Source organism: Protopterus annectens, chromosome 16.part0 (genome assembly GCF_019279795.1).
Source record: "Protopterus annectens isolate FY-2018-M chromosome 16.part0, PAN1.0, whole genome shotgun sequence".
NCBI classification, from domain to species: domain Eukaryota; kingdom Metazoa; phylum Chordata; order Ceratodontiformes; family Protopteridae; genus Protopterus; species Protopterus annectens.
Genome location: NC_056750.1, coordinates 690461795 through 690483564, shown reverse-complemented (window position 1 = coordinate 690483564; position 21770 = coordinate 690461795). Strand labels below are relative to the sequence as shown.

The window sequence follows — 21770 nt, the reverse complement described above, 5'->3', positions numbered from 1 at the left end:
TTCTGAGGGCATATTCAGGCCTACAGATTTGCATTTTAAACCGACGCCAGCTTCTTCATCCAGGCGTAAAACTCGACCCACGCCTACAAAACCGATGTCCAAACTGCATGGTCAGGCCCATATGCCTAAAAAAACAAATGCTTAGAATGGATGAATACCTTATTACTTTACATAGGGGAAGCCAGCCTTCCCCCTCTAAGAGACCTAGAACTGATTTTCCTTCTGATTCTTCTGATCAGAATTCTAAAATCTCTGTTTCTTCTGATTACCAGGATTTGCCCTTCTGTACCTATGAGGATTCTGATGCAGAGGATTCCATTCCCTCTGCTTCCCTCCAGAAGATTTTTCTTTTGGTGAAACCTTGCACACTCTTAGGGAGCATTTCCGCTGGGAAAGCCAGGATTACTCTTGACTCCAAAAAGAGGCATAGGGAATTCTTACTCCTCCCTCAACATAGGCCTTTAGCTATCCCTCCTGTTCTGGACATTGTAGATGATGCCTTCTTGTAATCTAGCCTGTCCCCAGACACTTTACCTCCAGCTCCCAGAAAACCTGAAAAGTATTACAGAGTACCTGACTCTCACAAGTTCCTCTTCAAGAATCCTACTGTGGATCCAGAGACCATTTCCCAAGGACCAAAGGGCATTAAGGCTACTGCTGCCAAAAATCCTACCCCCTCTGATAGAGGTTCTAGGGCCTTGGACAGATGGGGTAAGAAGATATACACTTCTGCTACTTTGGCCATTAGGGCCTTAAATTGGAAGTTTCATATGTTATAGTATCAGCAGCATATTATGGGATTACTTAAACAGAAAATTATGTTTATTCCTGACTGTGCTGAACATAAAGAATTACAAGATGTAATGCATTCTGCTGAACAAGTTGGTAAACATAATTTACAATGTGGTTTTGACTCTTTAGAAGCATCTTTCAGGGCTGCTGTCACTGGGTCTGTACTTAAAAGGCATGCTTGGGTTAAGGAGCAAAACTTGCCAGATCATAGTAAAGCTAAATTACTGGATGCTCCCTTAAACCAAGACCGCCTGTTTGGCAACAAAGCAGAAGTCCTCAAAAAGATGGAGGAAAAAGCTAAATCTATGCAAACTGTTAAAGATTTCCTGCAAGTACAGCCTCCAAGATATAGTAGGCATTGGCCTTCAAAGAATTGGTCCTTTCCCATCTCTTCCAGGCCTTCTCAGTCCAAACCCAGGAACAGCAGACCACCTAGATTACAGTCTCAAGCTACACACAGGCCTAAGCAGTGGGGTCTCCCACTTCCAAAGCAGGAAGTAGTAAGACACCCCCCTATGGAAAAATGTCACAATGACTTAACCCTTCCAAGCCCTGCTCAACTGCCTGCTCCCTTAGGAGGAAAGCCACCCTGCATGCAAAAAACTGGGAACTCATTACCCAGGACAAATGAGTTTTAAATATAGTTTTCCAAGGATACAGATTCCATTTCCACACCCTACCAACCTCAAACGATTGGCCAGATCTACCTCCAAATCAGTGGGCAGAGGCTCAACAGCAGTATGTTCTTAGTGTTTTACTGTTGCAGTCATTAGATTTGGGTTATCTGCTTGCAGGTAGCCCTCAGTCGGCCTGATTAACAAAGTCTTGGGTCCTGCATCAGTTGCTGTCCCTTCCATGACGTCAGGTCGTCAGGGGTGTAAAACATGCAGCCGACGCCATTACATCAGTCTTTCTTGCCATGCGGTGCCCGAAGCAGAAGCAGTTCGCAAGTGCTGGTCGGTCGACTACTGAAATTTTCGTTTCCGAGTTTCAGAACCGAAGTCTTCAACTAAAGCTAAGTACCCCATTGGGGAAACTTTTTCTTGCTCCTTACCGATGTCAGTAAAAGGTAATAATTGCATTACTTGTGGAAAGCAAATAACTCATAAAGATTTTCATTCGTACTGTATTCCTTGCCTAGGCCCTGACCACGACGTACCTTGCTGTCGGTTTTGTGCTTTATTTAATCAGCGCACTGTCTGTCAACTGTATATTTTCGCCTCTAAATATTTCGGTTCTCAGTTTAATTATCCAGAAATGTCGTCGGTTAGCCATCCGACTACCTGAATTCCGAAAAAATGCAAAGATAAAGACAGAGACAGGCCGCCGAGGTCCAAAACTACTGACGATGCTTCTCCTAAGTCAGTCGCCAGTTCGCCGGTACACAGTGAGGTGCTTTCGCAGCCCCTGAGACCCGCTACTTCTGATTCACAGGCCTCTACTGAGACCCATTCGGAGTCCGGTATGCCACGAGATGCTGCAACTATGGAACTCGTGGATATCTCTACCTTGGATGGGTCCGGAGCCGCTGTGCAGGCACCGGCTTCTGAGGGTGTATTCAGGCCTACGGACTTGCATATTAAACCAACACCTCCTTTTTTACTTAGGCCTAAATCTGGATCCATGCCTAAAAAAACGACGCTCAGGCCTCTATGCCTAAAAAACAAATGATAAGAATGGCTGAAGATCTAATAACTCTAATCAAGGGTAGCCAACCCCCACCCCCACCCCCTTCTAAGAGGCCTAGGACTGAAGCTGATAATGTATCTTCTGATCAGGATTCTGTTGTTTCTGATTCTTCTGATGATCTGGATTTGCCCTTATCTACTTATGAAGATTCTGATGCAGAGGACTCCATTCCCTTTGCTTCCCCTCCTGAGGATTTTTCTTTTGGGGACACCTTACATACACTTAAGGGAGCATTTCCACTGGGAAAGCCGGGATTTTTCTGATTTAAAAAAGAGGCTTAGAGATTTCCTTCTCCTACCCCAGCATAGGCCTTTAGATGTTCTTCGTGTTTCACTGTTGCAATCATTACATTTGGGTAATTTGCTGGCAGATTGCCGTCAGTCGGCCTGAATTCCAAAGTCTTGGGTCCTGTGTCAGTTGCTGTCTTCTCTTCCATGACGTCCCTGTTGGGGAAACTTTCTTCTTGCTTTTTACCGATGTCAGAAAAAGTTAATAATTGTATTACTTGTGGGAAGCAAATACCTCATAAGGATTTCCATTTATACTGTATTCCTTGCCTAGGCCCTGATCACAATGTGTCTGGATGGCGGTTTTGTGCTAGATTTAACCAACGCACTATTAAGCGTCGGTATCTTTTTGCATCAAAGTATTTTGGAAACAAATTTAACTACCCAGAAATGTCGTTGGATAGTAATCCGACTACCGGAGTACATAAAAAATGCAAAGAAAAGGACAGAGAAAGGCAGTCGAGCTCCAAAACCAACGACAAAGCTTCTCCTAAGCCAGTCGCTGGTTCGCTGGTACTCAGTGAAGGGATTTTGCAGCCCCTGATACCCACTACCTTCGAGTCGTAGGCCTCTACCGACACCCATGTGGAGTCCGGCATGCCATAAGATACTCAAGGCGTTGGACCGATGGCTATGTCTCCCTCGGATGGGTCCGGAGCCACTGAGCAGGCACCAGCTTCTGAGGGTGTATTCAGACCTCAACATTTGTATATCAAACCGACGAAAGCTGCAAAACCAAAGACAAAAGCAACTTCTAAAACTAAAAAAATGACACATGAGCCATGTGCACAGGCCTCTATGCCTAAAAAACAGATGATCAAAATGGCTGAAGACCTTATTACCTTGATCAGGGGTACCCATCCCCCTCCTGATAAGAGGCCTAGGCAAGACACTGATTATGAATCTTCAGATCAGGTTTCACTTTCTTCTGATTCCTCTTCTGATCAGGAATTATCTATACCTCCCTATGAGGATTCTGATGCTGAGGAGTCTGTTCCATCTGCATCTCCTCCTGAGGATTATTCATTTGGAGAAACCTTGCATACTTTGAGGGAGCATTTTCACTGGGAGAGTCAAGACTTCTCAGAATCAAAAAAGAGGCTCAGGGATTTCCTCCTTCTTCCTCAGCACAGGCCTTTAGCCATTCCCCCTGTTTTAGACATTGTGGATGATGTGTTTTCGGAGTCAAGCTTGACCCCTGACTCCTTACCTCCGGCTCCCAGTAAGCCTGACAGATATTACAGGGTCCCTGACTCACATACATTTTTATTTAGAAACCCTGCTGCTGATCCTGAAACTATTTCACAGGGTCCAAAGGGAGTTAAGGCCTCAACAGCAAAAAATCCTACCCCCCTGACAGAGATTCAAGGGCACTGGATAGATGGGGAAAAAAGGTTTATACATCTGCAACTTTGGCAATCAGGGCCTTAAACTGTCAATTTCGTACGCTTAAGTACCAACAACATGTTATGGGATTGCTGAAACAGAAAATGATGTTGATTTCAGAATGTGCAGAAAATAAAGAATTGCAGGAATTATTGCATGCAGCTAAACAAGTTGGAAAGCATACTTTGCAATGTGGTTTTGATTCCTTAGAGGCCTCCTACAGGGCCGCAGTTACTGGATCTGTGATTAGGAGACATGCCTGGTTAAAGGAACAAAATTTGCCTGATCATGTTAAAGCTAAATTGCTATATGCACCTTTATAGCATGATTCTCTGTTTGGTATTAAGGCAGAAGAGGTTTTAAAGAAAATGGAATATAAAGCTAAGTCTATGCAAACTGTTAAATACTTCTTACAAGTGCAACCACCAAGATTCAGTAGGCACTGGCCTACAAAAAAAATGGTCCTTTCCTGTGTCAGACAGAGCTCAAAGGGGGCAAATCCAGATGCCCTAAGGGTTCCAGATACCAGGCGCAAGATTCATACAGGTCAAAGCAATGGATGGCTTCCACCTCCAAATCTGGAGGAGATAAAGCGCAAACCTACAGAAAGCAATCCCAATGACTTCCGTCTGCCTACACCAAGCACTTATCTTTTGGCAGCACCCATAGGGGGAAAATTAGCACTTTTTTTGCTCAAAATTAGCAGTTAATAAACCAGGACAAGTGGGTACTAAACATTGTATCACAGGGATACAATTTTTATTTCCACACTCTGCCAATGACAAATGGTTGGCCAGATCTGCCAAAAAATCAATGGGCAGAGGCACAGAAACAGGTTACATCCCTCATGGATATGGGGGGGGGGGGGCATTCAGACAGTACCAGAACAGAAAAAAGGACAAGGTTTTTACTCAAGACTGTTCTTGGTACCCAGAAAGGACAAGGCCTGGCAGCCAATACTGGATTTATCGATTTTGAACAAATACCTGGACATTCCAAAATTCAAAATGCTGACTTTGCAGCAGCTTCTGCCCATGCTGGGCAAGAAGGCTTGGCTGGTGACTTTAGACCTAAAAAAGGCATACCTGCATGTCTCAATAAGACAATCGTGCAGAAGATACCTCAGATTCAAGACTGGCTTAATGCATTACCAATTCTCTGCACTGCCCTTTGGCTTATCTACTGCGCCCAGGGTCTTCACAAAATGCCTGGCACCAGTAATTGCATTTTGCAGACAAAAAGGAATTCATATATATCCCTACTTGGACGACTGCCTTATTCAAGCAGAGAGCAAGGGCATTCTACTAAAGCATCTGGCATTTGTAAAAATGTTACTAATTTGCCTTGGGTACACAGTAAACGAAAAAGAAATCAAAACTAGTGCCCTCTCAAGAGATAATATTCCTGGGTGCAAGCTTAAATACAACTGCCCAGATGGCTTATCTCATGCCAGACAAGCAAAGGCAACTGACTCATTACTTTCAAATGATGGCAACAAAGACCCAGCTCCCTGCAAGAAAAATTCTGCAGGCCCTGGGCTTCATGGCATCCTGCATATTCTACTAATTCCATATGCAAGACTGCATATGAGGAAACTACAATGGTATCTAAAAAGTGTTTGGACTCAACATTGCCACAGCCTGGAAACACTAATAACTGTAATTCCCTGCCTGCAACAGGAGTTTCGATGGTGGGCACTGGCCTGTCATCACAACAAGGGGCAGCCTTTCACCTTACCCACAGCCAGGCAGACAATAACAACAGATGCATCGGATTATGCCTGGGGGGGCACACATGGCAGTAAAATGTATTCAGGGCACGTGGCCCAAGGAGCAAATGCATCTTCACATCAATCAAAAAGAAATGCTAGCTGTACAGAATGCCCTGACAGCCTTCAAGGATCTACTACATTCAGGACAACTATTACTAAAGATGGACAATACCACAGTTATGTGGTACATAAATAAGCAAGGGGGCACACATTCCTACCCCCTCTGCAGGCAAGCCATGACTTTGTGGAACACAGCACTGACCTATCAAGTACATCTGCAGGCACAATTCCTGCCAGGAACGAAAAATACACTGGCAGACGAACTTAAGCAGAAATCTCATGGATCCTCACGAATGGAAACTAAATCCACAGGTCTTCAGCATGATAAGGAAATGGGGATGCCCAGACATAGATCTTTTTGCCTCCCCTCACAACTGCCAACTACAGAGATTCTGCACAAGAACTTATCACTCACAGGCATGGAAAGTGGATGCTCTATCATTCAGCTGGAAAACCCTGACAGTTTATGCCTTTCCTCCACTGCCTCTTCTTCCCAAGGTGCTCCTAAACGTCAGACAAGAGAAGCCAAAAATGATCCTGATTGCCCCAGACTGGCCACGCCAGCACTGGTACCCAATCCTAAAGAGCTTGTCTCAAGGCCCAGCCTGGCCTTTACCTCAAATTCCTCATCTTCTGACTCAACAAAACAATCAGATTCTGCACAGTCAACTCAAAACCTTAAATCTGGCTGCATGGCAGATAATATAGCCACTCAGACTACACCTCTCTCTAAAGCTGTTATGGATGTCATTTTAGAAGCCAGGAGTCCCAGCACTAGGAAATCTTTTGCAGAAAAATGGAAGAGATTCTGTGCTTGGAACCAGGCACAAGGGCTCAAACCACTTGTTCCAAATATACCTCAGATTTTACAATACCTAACTGAGATGCTGGACAAAGGCCTATCCTTCTCATCAATTAAGATCCATGCCTCTGCCATTTCAGCTCATTACAATACGGAACCTCCTATTTTCTCTCATCCACTACTAAGACAATACCTCAGAGGGGCAAAAAACATAAGACCCCGAAGGATAGCACTAATACCTACTTGCGACCTCAATTTTGTTTTAGAAAAACTCACACTGCCTCCTTTTGAGCCAGCCAATACAGCTGATATAAAATTCTTATCATGGAAAACTGCTCTGCTCCTAGCAATAACTTCAGCAAGAAGAGTCTCAGAGTTACAGGCATTAACGGCAGTGGAACCTTTCATCATTTTTCAGGACAGGGTCTCTCTAAGGACAAACCCAACATTTATGCCAAAGGTAGTATCCAGTGTGGCTCTTAACCAAACCATTCATTTGCCAACATTCTATCCAAATCCCCAGAATAAAGGGGAGAGACTTCTGCACGCTTTGGATATACACAGACGGCTATGGTTCTACTTGGACAAAACAAAAGCTTTCAGAAAAACTGAGCAACTGTTTGTAGCTTATGCTGCAGGATCACAAGTAAAGCCTATCTCAAAGCAGACTATTTCAAAATGGATAGGATACTGTATTCGCTTCTGCTATTCACAACATGGCAAATCAGTGCCTAAGGGCATTAGGCCACATTCTACCAGAGCAGCAGCCACTTCAGCAGCCTTCCTCAGAGGAGTACCAACCAAAGACATTTTAGAGGCTGCAACCTGGAGTTCAGTGCACACTTTCACCAAGCACTACCGCTTACCTCTGTACTCTAAATCCAGAGCAGGCTTTGCCATTGCAGTTCTGCAGGGCCTGGTAGCCTCTCCTAATCCTATTTAGGCCCAGCCACCCTACCTCAGCTTTGGGATTCAACCCAAGTGTAATGACTGCAACAGTGAAACACGAAGAACATAGTACAGTTGTGTACCTACCATAAATGTAGATGTTCGAGTGTATTCACTGTTGCAGTCCAGGTTACCCATCCCCCTTTTCTTTGCTGGGACTTTTCTGTACTTCTCTATTCTATACAACCTATGTGGTGTATTTGCTTGTAGATGAAGGAAATGATGTTCTTCGTGCCATACTGATGCAGTCATTACACTTGGGTTATCTGCCGTCAGGCGGTCCCTCTGTCGGACGAATTCCAAAGTCTTGGTCCGGCGTCGGTTGTCGTCGCTTCTTCCCTGACGTCAGAGCGGCAGGGGTATAAAAGAGGCAGCCAATGCCATCTTCTTCAGTCTTTCTTGCCGCGCGGTGCCTGAAGCAGAAGCAGTTCGCAAGTGCCGGTCGGCCAGCTCCTGAGATTTCCGAAAAGGATTTCAGCCGAAATTTTCCTAAAGCTAAGTACCCCGTTGGGGAAACTTTTCTTGCCTCAGACTGATGTCAGACAAAGTTAATAATTGCATTTCTTGTGGGAAGCAAATACTGCATAAGGATTTTCACTCATACTGTATTCCTTGCCTAGGCCCAGACCACGACGTCTCGGGCTGCCATTTTTGTGCTAGGTTCAATAAACGCACTATAAAATGCCGGGCAGAGTTCGCCCTTCATTATTTCGGCAAAAAATTTAACTACAGCATGTCTTCGGATATTCCAACATCAGGAATTATGAAAAAATGCAAAGATAAAGATAGGCATCCGAGGCCCAAAACGGATACTGCGACCTCGCTTAGGCCTGCCGCCGGATCTCTGGTTCTCAGTGAGGTGCCTTCGCAGCCCCTGACTACCTCTGAATCCCTTTTACTGGCGACCTCACAATCTGAAATTGTAGGCCCCCCCGGAGCCGATTACCTCTCTAGACACAGACGCCATTCCAGATGGGGAACCAGAAAATTTAACTAGGCCTTCATTTTCTGAAGGCATTTTCAAACCGACTTCTATTACCATTAGATCTTACTCAAAATCTAAAGCCCCTACGAAAATTAGGAAGCAGGGTCCTCTGACCCCCTCTCAGCAACCCATGCCAAAAAAGCAGATGCTCAGGATGGCTGAAAATGTAATTACCCTTATCAGGGGTTCACAGCCCCCCTCGGAAAAAAGACCCAGATTAGAGGAAGACTACCCTTCTTCAGATCAAGCCTCCATTACCTCAGGTATTTCTGAGGACCAGGATTCCCCCTATTCCCCCTATGAAGACTCTGATGCAGAGGAGTCAATTCCCTCGGTATCCCCCCCAGAGGACTATTCCTTCGGGGAAACCTTGCATACCTTGAGGGAACACTTCCACTGGGAAGGACAGAATTATTCAGATTCTAAGAAAAGGCTCCGGGAGTTCCTTCTTCTTCCTCAGCATAGGCCTCTTGCTATTCCTCCTGTTCTAGATATTTTGGATGATGTTTTTGCAGAAGCCAGTCTGAATCCAGACTCCTTGCCTCCTGCCCCATTTAAACCAGACAGATACTACCGGGTTCCCGATTCCCACCAGTTTATTTATAAAAGCCCTGCTGCTGACCCAGAAACCATTTCACAGGGTCCAAAGGGAAATAAAGTCTCTACTGCTAAAAATCCTTAACCTTCAGAAAGAGATTCCAGAGCATTAGACAGATGGGGAAAGAAGGTGTATACTTCTGCCACTTTAGCCATGAGGGCATTAAACTGCCAATTTCACATGCTAAAATGCCAGCAGTTTTTGCTCTCCCAATTGAAACTTAAGATGACACAGACAGATCAACCAGATTTAAAAGGGATGCAGGATTTGTTACATGGAGCAGAACAAGTGGGAAAACATACTTTACAGTGTGGTTTTGATTCATTGGAGGCCTCATGTAGAGCAGCTGTTACCGGCTCTGTGATGCATAGACATGCTTGGCTAAAAGAGCGAACCTTACCAGATCATGTAAAAGCAAAGTTATTGGATGCACCATCGCAAAAGGATGTATTATTTGGTGTCAAAGCACAGGAGGTTTTAAAGAAAATGGAAGAAAAGGCAAAATCTATGCAAACAGTTAAAGATTTGTTGCAGGTACAACCTCCTCGCTTCAGCAGAAACTGGCCATCAGAAAACTGGTCCTTTCCAGCCACTGACAGACCCCAAAGGGGTAGGTACAGATGCCCCAGGGGCAGAGGACAACCTCAAGGTTCTTTCAGACCTAGACAATGGCAAACAACAAGTCCAAGAGGTGGAGAAGAAAGGCCGCAACCATTAAGGAAACAAACACAATGACTTCCTCCTAAGCCTGCCAAACAAACATTTAAAGGCAGCACCTTTGTGCAGAAAACTGGCCTTATTTTCAGACAGTTGGCACATTGTTACACAGGACAAATGGATTCTGGACATCATAAACAGAGGCTACAGATTCCATTTTCATACCCTTCCATAAATGAAAGGCATGCCAAACCTGCCACAAAATCAATGGGCAGAGGCACAAAAACAAATTTCAGCTCTCATGGATATGAAAGCAATACAAAAGGTACCTACAAAAGAACAAGGTCAAGGATTTTATTCAAGACTATTTCTGGTACCAAGGAAGGACAAAGACTGGAGACCCATCTTAGACCTATCTATCCTGAACACATACTTAGAGGTACCAAAATTCAAGATGCTCACATTACAGCAGCTTCTTCCCATGCTGGGCAAGGAGTCTTGGCTGGTAACGTTGGACCTCAAGGAGGCATACCTGCATGTCCCTATCAGAGAAAACTGCAGAAGATACCTCAGATTTCTTGCAGGTACAACGCATTATCAATTCTCTGCATTGCCCTTTGGCTTATCTACTGCGCCCAGAGTATTTACGAAATGCCTGGCATCAGTAATTGCATTTTGCAGACAACAAGGAGTATAACTCTACCCATATCTGGACGACTGCCTGATTCAAGCTGACAGCGAGGACATTCTACTACAGCATCTGGCATATGTAATAAAAATGTTAAATTGCCTAGGGTACACAGTAAACAAAAAGAAATCAAAACTAATACCCTCACAACAGATAATATTCCTGGGTGCCAGCTTGAATACAACGGCCCAGATGGCTTACCTCACACCAGAAAAGCAAGGGAACCTGTCTCAATACTTCAGAAAAATGGCAACTTTAACCCGGCTAACTGCAAGGAAAATCCTGCAGGCTTTGGGGTTCATGGCATCCTGCATTCTATTAATACCATTTGCAAAGCTGCATATGAGGAAACTACAATGGTACCTGAAAAACTTATGGTCTCAACACAAACACAGCCTGGAAACAATTATACCACTCATTCCATGCCTTCAAAAGGAATTTGTGTGGTGGGCTCAAGCATGCCAAAGAAACTCAGGTCTCCCTTTCTGCATACCTCAAGCAAATCAAACCATCACAACAGATGCTTCAGACTACGCCTGGGGAGCACACATGGCAGGCCAGTGCATTCAAGGAAGATAGTCCAAAAAACAGATGCACCTTCACATCAACCAAAAGGAGATGCTAGCAGTGAAAAATGCTCTCACAGCCTTCAAGGACCTATTGCATCCAGGCCAACTATTAATAAGAACAGACAACACCACAGTCATGTGGTACATAAACAAGCAGGGAGGAACACATTCATACCCCCTGTGCAGACAGGCAATGACCTTGTGGAACACAGCTTTGGCCTTGCAAGTACAACTACAGGTGCAATTCCTGCCAGGAAAGGAAAACATACTGGCAGACAAATTGAGCAGAAATATGACAGATCCTCACGAGTGGCAATTACACCCTCAAGTGTTCTCAATGATAGCACGAAAGTGGGGACAGCCAGACATAGATCTATTTGCCTCCCACAACAATTACCAGCTGAAAAAATTTTGCACAAGGACCTACCATCCAAAGGCCTGGAAAGTGGACGCCCTATCTTTCAGCTGGACAACACTGACAACCTATGCCTTCCCACCTCTACCTCTACTGACAAAAGTATTACTAAAAGTCAGAACAGAGAGGCCACATATGATTCTCATTGCTCCGGACTGGCCTCGTCAGCACTGGCACCCGCTCCTGAAGAGCCTCTCTCATTCACCACCTTGGAAACTACCTCAATTCCCTCTGCTGTTGTCTCAGCAAAATTGCAAGATCCTCCACAGTCACCACAGGACACTAAATCTAGCTGCATGGAAAATACCTTAACTTATCCATCTACACTCCTCTCAAAGGAGGTACAGAATGTTATCTTGGAGGCTAGGAGACCCAGCACCAGAAAAGCTTACTCAGACAAATGGAAGCGATTTTGTGCATGGAACCAAGCAAAAGGCCAAAATCCCTGGGTATTAAACATACCTCAAATACTACAGAACCTAGCTGAGATGTTAAACAGTGGCCTTTCCTTCTCATCCATCAAGATCCGCGCCTCAGCTATTTCAGCCCAATTCAATACGGATCCTCCCTTATTCTCTCATCCTTTGCTAAGACAGTTCCTCATAGGGGCAAAAAATATAAGGCCCCCACGAAAACCACCAGCTCCAGCTTCGGATCTTAACTTCGTACTGGAAAATTGACATTGCCTCCTTTCAAACCTGCCTCCTCAGCAGAACTGCAATACTTGTCATGGAAAACAGCTCTGCTTTTGGCTATTACCTCAGCATGCAGGGTTTCGGAGCTACAGGCCCTTATGGCAGTGCAACCTTTCCTCATTTTCCATCAGGACAGAGTCTCTTTACGTACAAACCCTACCTTCATGCCAAAGGTAGTATCCAGTGTGGCTTTGAATCAGGCTATCCATTTACCTACCTTTTATCCAAACCCCCAAAATAAAGGGGAGAGACTACTGCACTCCTTGGACATTCACAGACAACTGCGATACTATCTGGATAGGACAAAGTCATTCAGAAAATCTGAACAACTACTTGTGTCTTATGCTGCTGGTGCTCAAGGAAAGGCTATCTCCAAACAGACCATTTCAAAATGGATAGCCCACTGCATCCGCTTTTGTTATTCTTTTCATGGGAAAACAGTGCCAGGACACATCGGATCACACTCCACCAGGGCAGCAGCTGTCTTAGCAGCATACCTCAGGGGGGTCCCAACCAAGGACATTTTGGATTAGCTACTTGGAGTTCAGTGCACACCTTTACCAAGCACTACCACCTGCCACTATACTCTAAATCCAGAGCGGGCTTTGCCACCGCAGTGCTGCAGGGCATTCTAGCCCCTCCTAATCCAGTCTAATACCAGCCACCCTTCCATAGCTTTGGCATTCACCCAAGTGTAATGACTGCAGCAGTATGGCACGAAGAACATAGTACAGTTTTGTACCTACCATAAATGTAGATGTTCGAGGGAACATACTGCTGCAGTCCAGGTTACCCTCCCTCCATCCCCTCTCAGGACAGGCTTTAGAACAAACACCTCTAGCATACATCCAACTTGTGGTATTCCTATATGGTGTATTTGCTTGCAACTACTGATTACTTTTATCTGCTTATGTTAGATTGCATAACATCATGTATTGCCTACCTACCTGGGGGCACCTGACATCTGGGGCAAGAAAAACTGAAGAAGATGGCGTCGGCTGCCTCTTTTATACCCCTGCCACTCTGACGTCAGGGAAGAAGCGACGACAACCGACGCCGGACCAAGACTTTGGAATTCGGCCGACTGAGGGACCGCCTGATGGCAAATAACCCAAGTGTAATGACTGCAGCAGTATGTTCCCTCGAACATCTACATTTATGGTAGGTACAAAACTGTACTTTTATTTTAGTACATGCATGCTTTTTGGCATAATTTTTTTCAGCCTACGTATTTGGGGGCACCTGACATCTGGGGCAAGAAAAATTGAAGAAAATGGCATTGGCTGCATCTTTTATACCCCTGGCGCACTGACGTCAGGGAGAGGCGACAGCAACCGACGCCGGACCTAGACTTTGGAATTCTGGCCGACTGCGGGTAACCTTGCCAGCAGGATAACCCAAGTGTAATGACTGCAACAGTGAATACACTCAAAAATCTACATTTATGGTAGGTACACAACTGTACTTTGTGTACACTTACCATAAATGTAGATGTTCGAGTGTATTCACTGTTGCAGTCCTGGTTACCCTCCCTCCAGCCCCCTAATTTCTTTGGCTGTACCGCTACTATTCTTTACTATGCTTAAAAGCTTTTTGGTGTATTTGCTTTTTTATTGGAGGTATATCCTTGTATATTTGTGTACATATGTTTTATTGCTTCCCGTTAAGGGGTCACCTGACATCTGGGGCAAGAAAAACTGATGTAATGGCGTCAGCTGCATGTTTTATACTCCTGACTACCTGATGTCATGGAAGAAGAGAGAGCAACCGACGCAGGACCCAAAACTTTGATAATCAGGCTGACTGAGGGCTACTGCAAGCAGGTAACCCAAATGTGATGACTGCAACAGTGAATACATTCGAACATCTACATTTATGGTAAGTGTACACAACTGTACTTTTTGTGGATTTACAGGAGGTCCATCAAGGTGGGGTCTGACAATGACTTTTATGCTAGGCATGGCTCTCTACTCAACAGCCTGTAGTAGACAGAATACAGGGATTATGTTAGGTTGCATAATAAAAAGTAAACAGGTAAACATCAGTCTTATTTTGACACCTCTACCCATTTGAGGCTAAAATTAGAAGAGGGGAAACTTGCAGCAACCATGTAAATTGCTTATGTTAGCAAGTGGTAAGTAGCAACATGTTGCACATTCAGCATGTTAGGTGTTTTGGGGATGTTGTTACCCTACAGGCATCTCATCCACCTAGTGGCAAATGTACCTGGAAAGTAACTAGTTCTGCATAGTTTAAGAGATTCTACTTTAGAACATATTTTTGAAAACAATGTATGGAAACTTAACGCGAGTATTATGAGCAGCAGTGATGTACATGCTGTGTTGAATATCTGCAAATTGTATCATTTTCCACAGAATTATTTGAAATAATTAAAATTCATCAGTGGGCATGTATGCATGGCTTCAAAAGTAATAGGGAAAATACAGAAAGAGAAGAAAACTATATGCAGCCATTCCAAATGAAGAATGAAATCCACCCAGATTGTTTTCACTCTCTTCCAAGGCATAGAACATAAAACATCAGGGATATCACAAGGAATTTCACTGATCTGTTTGTTGGCTTAACTAAGTAGAAACTATTTTAGAATTTAAATGGGATGGTAATTTAAAAGTACTTTGTTATGTAACATGACATTAGTAGTTTTAGAAAGGTTCTGTATTCTAGATTTGCCATCCAAGATCTGGGCATGATTTTCTAACTGCAGTAATACAGGATCCATCATGTTTAGCATATGGACTGGCCTTTGTGTTGTCCTAATGTCCCATGTTAATGGTCTGAGGCTTTTCCTTGACCTGTCTATAGCATTGGTGTGGGACTCCCTGCCATACCGAATGGGAACTGCCCAGAGCATTTTCTATAGTCATGGCATGCTCTCCTGTTATACTGCCTGAGAAGACTGAATGATTGCTTTAGGAGTAGTTACAGTAACTGCAGCTGTGCAAGTCAGATTTAATTCCATAGAGAGTTAGGCCTGTAGTTATGTACATACTTCTCAACCTGCAGACTTTGAACATAGGAAGAAAACCCCTGAAATGTAGGAACATCCAGCTAAAAATCAGGGTATCTCATTAGCATAAAATCTGAATACCCAATAGCAAACGACTCTTCCTGCTTCCAGTAGATATATGAAATACTACTCTGAAACATGTTTAAAAAAACAGAATGACAAATATGATGGAAAAATATAGCCACTTTATTAAAGAGACAGTGTAATCATTTATTTAATTATTTGTGCTACTGCTATGTTGGTCATGTAGTGTGGATTATTAGAAAGCTTCAAGAAATGCATGTAATGATGAGGATTCAGGTAAGTCAAGACTGAAAACAGGGACATCCTGTGCAGGAATAAATCAGGCCTGAAGATAGGAACGTTCCCCCTAAATAGGGACCATTTGAGAGGTCTTGCGTGTTTCGGTACATGCTGTCAAGTTTGAGCTATGTTTCCCCTTGTCTGCCTGTTGGAACTTGTAAATTAGCTTTATTTTTGAAGGTTTGTTGCCTGTAATTTCCTGTCTTAAGTCTTGCATATCTAGTTGTTTGAGGCCTTTAGTAGTAAGTGAAACTGAAAAGGCTGAATATTCTCTTTCCTTTATCTGCTTTGTTTACACAAGTAAAGGGATTTACTTCAGACCCTATGGCAGAAAACAAGAAAAAGTATACAAGTGGTAGTATTAGTGGAACAGTGGCACATTGCTGCCATTGTGATATTAACATAGAGGATTATGACTGGGTCGCCGATCATAACCCGCTTATGTGTTCAAGACATGGATTCAAAGAAATATACCTCGAGTGAAGCCTGAGAGGTGAATCTTGGCATCCATGTCAAGAACAAATAATAAAGGGTTATGATTGGTGAATAAATCATAATTCTTTGTAGTGAATGGAGCTTTATCTGCTCCATGTACTAATAAAGGGGAAAAAATTGCTAACTTCTTTTCTTGGCTTTCCAAGCCATACAACACTTAGCAAGTGTTGTCAGAGAGGTAATGTAATACAGTCCATTACATTTACACTTTCCTCCATACCTCTCAAGTGTCTAGATTTTCGCTAGACATCCAGATTATTATTTCATATTTTTGGTCTGTTCCTCATAAGATGCTTCTTTTTTGGACAAACCACTGAAGCTTGAAGTCACAACATAATGACATATATTTGAGTTTCAGCTTTTGCATTCTTCAAATTATGCAGGTGAACACACATCCTGTTTGTTATTTTAGCAACTCTCTTTAGTATTTTATTTTATTTTTTTTACAGGAAGTTAGGGTCATGTTATGGGTACAGACAGCAGGCAGAAACAAATGTTTTCTGTTACTGTCATGCTGTCATTTGCTAGTCAGTACAAGCAGATTTTACTGCCCAACATGGGACACAAACTTATCAATGTATGCAGGGGGTGCTTAACATTTCTTATGGATGGATCACATGCCATTCTGGTGCTTAACTGGTTTGTCTTTGTTGTGAATGTCTGAGCAGAATCAGTGTACTCCATGCACTACATTGATGTTATTGACTCTTCTCATTATGGGTTCCCTAATGATAGAGTCCAAATTAATTGTTTTGTCCCATTTGGAAGAATTGAGGAGGCTTAATTACTTGCCTGCTTTTTGACAAGTGGTTAACAGATAATTCTGAACCTCGATTCCCAACTAATTGACATTATAAAGGTGATGCATAGTTCTCAGGATACATAACAGGGCAATGAATTGTTAAAGAACTACATTTTCTGTAGAAGTCAAGTTAGCAAATGTCTTTATTCTTGAGTGATTTTTTTTTTTTATTTTGCCTAGCTGAAAGAGAAAGTACCAGATCAGGAGAAGAGGCTTGCTGACTACTGCGCCGTAGGTTCTTTTGTTGACGTGTTGATTACAAAGGGCTACAAGTTTGATGACAACACATTCAACAGCATCTCTTTTCAGAAGAAGGTTTGTATTTCTGAGAAAAAAAAAGTGAACTGATTTGCTTTGCATCAAGTAAAAATATTCCAAGGTGGTAGCAGATGCAGATGTTATGCATGGCCATCTCTGCCTGGGACCAGTTCCTTGGTCATATCTAAATGCTGCATCATTCTTTGGAAAGAGCATAGTCATTATCTCAGTATCACTGACTCACTCTGCTACCACCAAGACACTTGTTATTAAATGCCTGGACTTTCTGGGAGATTCATAATTTTATTATTAGCTTGCTAAATATAATGTGTTGTAAAATGCTGCAGAATTTTAAATACTTTTAACTGCCACATTTTTTAAGCATAATGGAAAAAATTGAGATGTACAAGATAAGTACAACATAGCCTTTCAGTTCAATAAAATACCTGCAGCGATAGCTAATGATTCTTGTTCATACCTAGCATTATGCTGTGTATCACTTAAACGTCCATCACTGCACCCAGGGTTGCATCGTATGGAATGGAAATGAGTGATGCAGGTCATCTGAGATGGAAAGGGGAGGAGCTTGGTTTGGTCTGTCCATTACAAACAGCCTGGAATTCTAATCTTAAATGGTTCAAGTGCAATTCTGAAAAATATTGAGCACCTGGTCTTCACCTTAATAATAGTAATGACTTTCCTGCCCTCCACTTGTAGCCAAATTTGAAGATAACTAATTGTGTTTTTGGTAGGTGGTAGCCCTCTGCTACTGTAAGTCCCTGCTCTAACTATGAGGCTGTCACCTCATGGGAGCACTTTCCATCCATGTGGTGAGATAATAGCTAGGAGCTGCAGCACTAAACATGAGGCTGCAGTCCTGGTTCATGAGAAATGTGGCTGCCTGGTAGGGTTGTGCTATGTTTGTTTGTTTGTGTCTTTTGGCTTTTCCCGGTTAAGGGTCACAACAGCGGAACTCCAGTCCGCTAATGGTTGGTAGTTGATTTTTATGTACTGGCTTGCCAGGCCTGACGCACAACCTTCAACGAAGGTACGCCCATTCGCGCATGTCTCCACGCAGAGGACGCTCTAGCTGAGAATCGAACTGGACAGCTTCTAATTCCTGATATCTGAGATCAATAATGGGAGGTCAAAAAGGAATCCTAAAAAATGGCTCAGTTCACCCAAAACACCACCATGTGCTGCCTATTTCACAGCTTTGATTTTTTACTGATTAATTTACATTAAAGTGTTATTAAAATGCTATAAGTACTTGGCTCTAGAAAAAAGTCACATTTGCCTTCAAAAGAAGATATGCCTGATGTTGGGAAACATACATTAGTGAATGATTCTTGCCTGTCTGTCCAGCAACTGCCTGTGCCACAGTTCTTTCAGTAAAGAATTAGAAAACAGCACTGACTGCTGTAGCTCACATTGCTAGAAAAAAAAATCTTCTCATGGATGCTGTTACAGTTTGAGTATCATAAAACCTCATGATTGTGGGGCCAGTGTGTAACACTTTTTTTTTGCAAAATATGCTAATTTTCTTTAGTGGTTCCCATTTAAAAAACAACTGCATTTATAGGTTCATAGGCAAGTACTACACTAGCTGTTCCTGTTGGCCATTTTAAGCCTAGCTGATTTTTCTTTTGATGCTTAAATTAACACATCCATTTGGTATCACATTGGTCTTACCCATCCACTGGTTGATAATTATATATTACTCCTAGTGAGACTAATTGGGATTATACCACAGATAATTTGAGGGGAAATGTGCATGGGATAAAGCATTTAGGAGCTGCCTCTGGCCATTGGTGTATATTTTCTGTTTCCCATCCATTGATACAAGTTAGTTGTTTATTGAGTATGGACAAGGATATATTTTTTTTTTTTTACATGGATGTGGAGTCTGTTCCAGAGCAGCCATGGCCTCTGCAAGATATACTTGTCCTTCTAAACCATTCTCTTGATACTGCAGAAGAGGGTTAGATCCCCTAGACAAAGTGTTTCTGATGGCATTTGACTTGCTGATGTGCAGTAAGTCCATCAGCACTGGGTTGGGGGATGCCTTCTATGGGATTCACAGATCAGCTCTTAACAGTCTGTAGGGTACCGAGTATAATGGCAGTACCTTGGGTTGGTCCATGTAGGACCTATTGTTTAGGCCTCGTTTCCTTTTTCCAAGCTATCTCTGTTGGCATTCCAGTTGTTGCATATGTCGGGACACATACATGCCAAAGGCGGCATTACACTCATTGATTAGCCTAGTGAGGGCTGATTAAAGGGGAACAATTACATCACTAGATCTAGATACAAATCCCTTTGTTTATAAGCTGTTCAGTATATAAGGACTTTCTTATGACAGTGGAAAAACATTGGACAATTTGCTCACAGATTCTGTTATCTGATGATACCGACTACAGACCCAAAAAGAATACCTCCATGGACATCTGTCCCCATGGACATCACAGTACTTTACCTTGTGTACTTACTGGCTTTAAAAAGAAAGGGAAAAAAGGAAAAGTTGACTTGAGATCTCAGTTTACTCTGTCTTTGTCAATTGGCTTGGCTGTCATGGGGATAGCTGTCTGTTTCAGCAGAAATGACCATGTGCTCTACCTTGTCTCTCACAATGAGTGCAAAAGATGAAAGCATTTGGTAATGGTATACATAAATCTGTGCTTGCATCAGGTGATGCATTAAGTTAACTGTACATGTGCACAGACTCTAAGGCACTGCATTTATGTGAACTGTAAACTCTGTCTTCAGAGACTGGCTCACTTTTTTTCCAGCTTACTCCTGTTTTTATTAAGGATAAGAATTATTTCTAGAGTTCTTTCGGATACAATATAGGAAGTAGCAATAGAAAATACCACTGATCAAAATATCTGGAAAAAAATGGCAATATGTAACAAAAAAAATCTGCACCATTTCTCATCAAAGAAAACCAAGTTTCAGAGCTGCATGACGTCCAGTACACATGGTGTATCTGGCAATCTGGACTCTTAATTATCAACTTTCAGAACTGCATGATGTCCAGCACGCATGATATATCTGGCAACCTGGACTCTTAATTCCAACTTATTTAACTTTTTCTTTTGGGTGTAGAAGCTGTGGAGGTCAGTATGGTCATAAAGGAATGATATAATGGAGGGAGGAGGTAGCCAAGAGAAACAATAAATTGATGTAAAGCCTACACAGGAGAAGTCAACCTGAGAGGTAACGAAAACAAATGTTATGCCCCAGCAACATAGGATTAAGGGAAACATGATTTCTGAACAAGTGGTATTTTTTATAGCTCACTGAAAAAGTGGATCCTTAAGAGTTACTAAAAGGTAGTGCCAACTCTTGAGAACCAAAGCAAATATATTTTTTAACTGGTAGGTAAACTAGTCCATACCTCATTTTGAGAGCATGTTACTTTGAATGTAGTTTCAGTGACCAGAAAAAGAATGAGTGCTTTTCAACAAAACTACTTTTGCCAACATTGGAGTTTGCTTGTGATGGGTCCCCCAGTCAAAAAATAAAGGCTGCAATATTTGCTGAAGGTAGTTTGGGCAGACTTTTTCAATTTGTTTCCGTTCGCTTTAACTACCTTTGGAGACTCTGCATAAGCCTGGAATTTTCAGCCATGACATGGAAGAGAAGAGAAACACAGTAAAAAGTAGATTGTGAAGTTAACTGACTAAACAAAATGTGTTATGCTTATCACAGTCTGAAGTGGAGACAGACTGCAGTGCATACAATAAGCAGGCTTAGCAAAACTTGCCAAAGCTAGGGCAGAGTAAAAGTTTGCCAGTATACAGAAGACTATTTAGAAAACTTATTTAAACATTGTGCGATCCATGTAGTAGCAGTAATTATAGAAAAATGTTCACCTAGCAATTAGTGTCCTCTGTATTGAGATACATAAAGGTATAAAATTCAACGATATGCAAGCAGAAGCTAGAGTAATGTGGCATAAAGGCACCTATGTAGTTATAACAGTAACTGGGCTAATAAAATAATTTTCAAACATATTTAAATATGCTACGGATACAAGTCTCTCTGTATGAATTAAGGAAAATGATTGAGTATATTGAAACAACTGAGAATACTTTTGGAAAACAAATATTAAAGCAGTATTAATTTAATGAACTTTATTTTTTCCCTGACTTAGGAATCTGGTTCATCCTTGTCAAGGTGTTAGAAACCCCTTCGTATTTGAAGAAACTAAAAAAGCAGTTACAGTAATGTTTCAGCATAATATATTGTTCTAGTGAAAAGGTGAATTAGGGTAAAAGATGAGTTTATGAATATGGCTGAGAAGGAGTTTTTTTTAGCTTTCCAGGCCAGTGATAACAAGTGCATGTTTTATGTTTTATTGACTGGGTGGATGAAATGGTTCACAGGCAGCATTTTTCACTCTTGATCTAGGTCAGAGTAAATAACTTGGAATCAGTTTGTTTTTGACTTTATTATTGCAGAGGAGCATAGGTTTGGGAACCGACAGTGCAGAGATCATGATGATGGTGTCACATGTTCAGTAGCATGAAAGTACAGAGC

General features: G+C 42.4%; 1 protein-coding gene across 1 annotated transcript in view; it reads left to right on the top strand.

Annotated features, from left to right (window-relative positions):
• Positions 1 to 21770, top strand: part of ENTPD2 (ectonucleoside triphosphate diphosphohydrolase 2) — a 1039348-nt gene that overhangs the window by 989164 nt on the left and 28414 nt on the right. The window contains exon 8 of the mRNA XM_044058390.1: positions 17151 to 17285. Within this exon, the coding sequence (XP_043914325.1) occupies positions 17151 to 17285 (135 nt within the window). The remainder of the gene's footprint in view (positions 1 to 17150; positions 17286 to 21770) is intronic.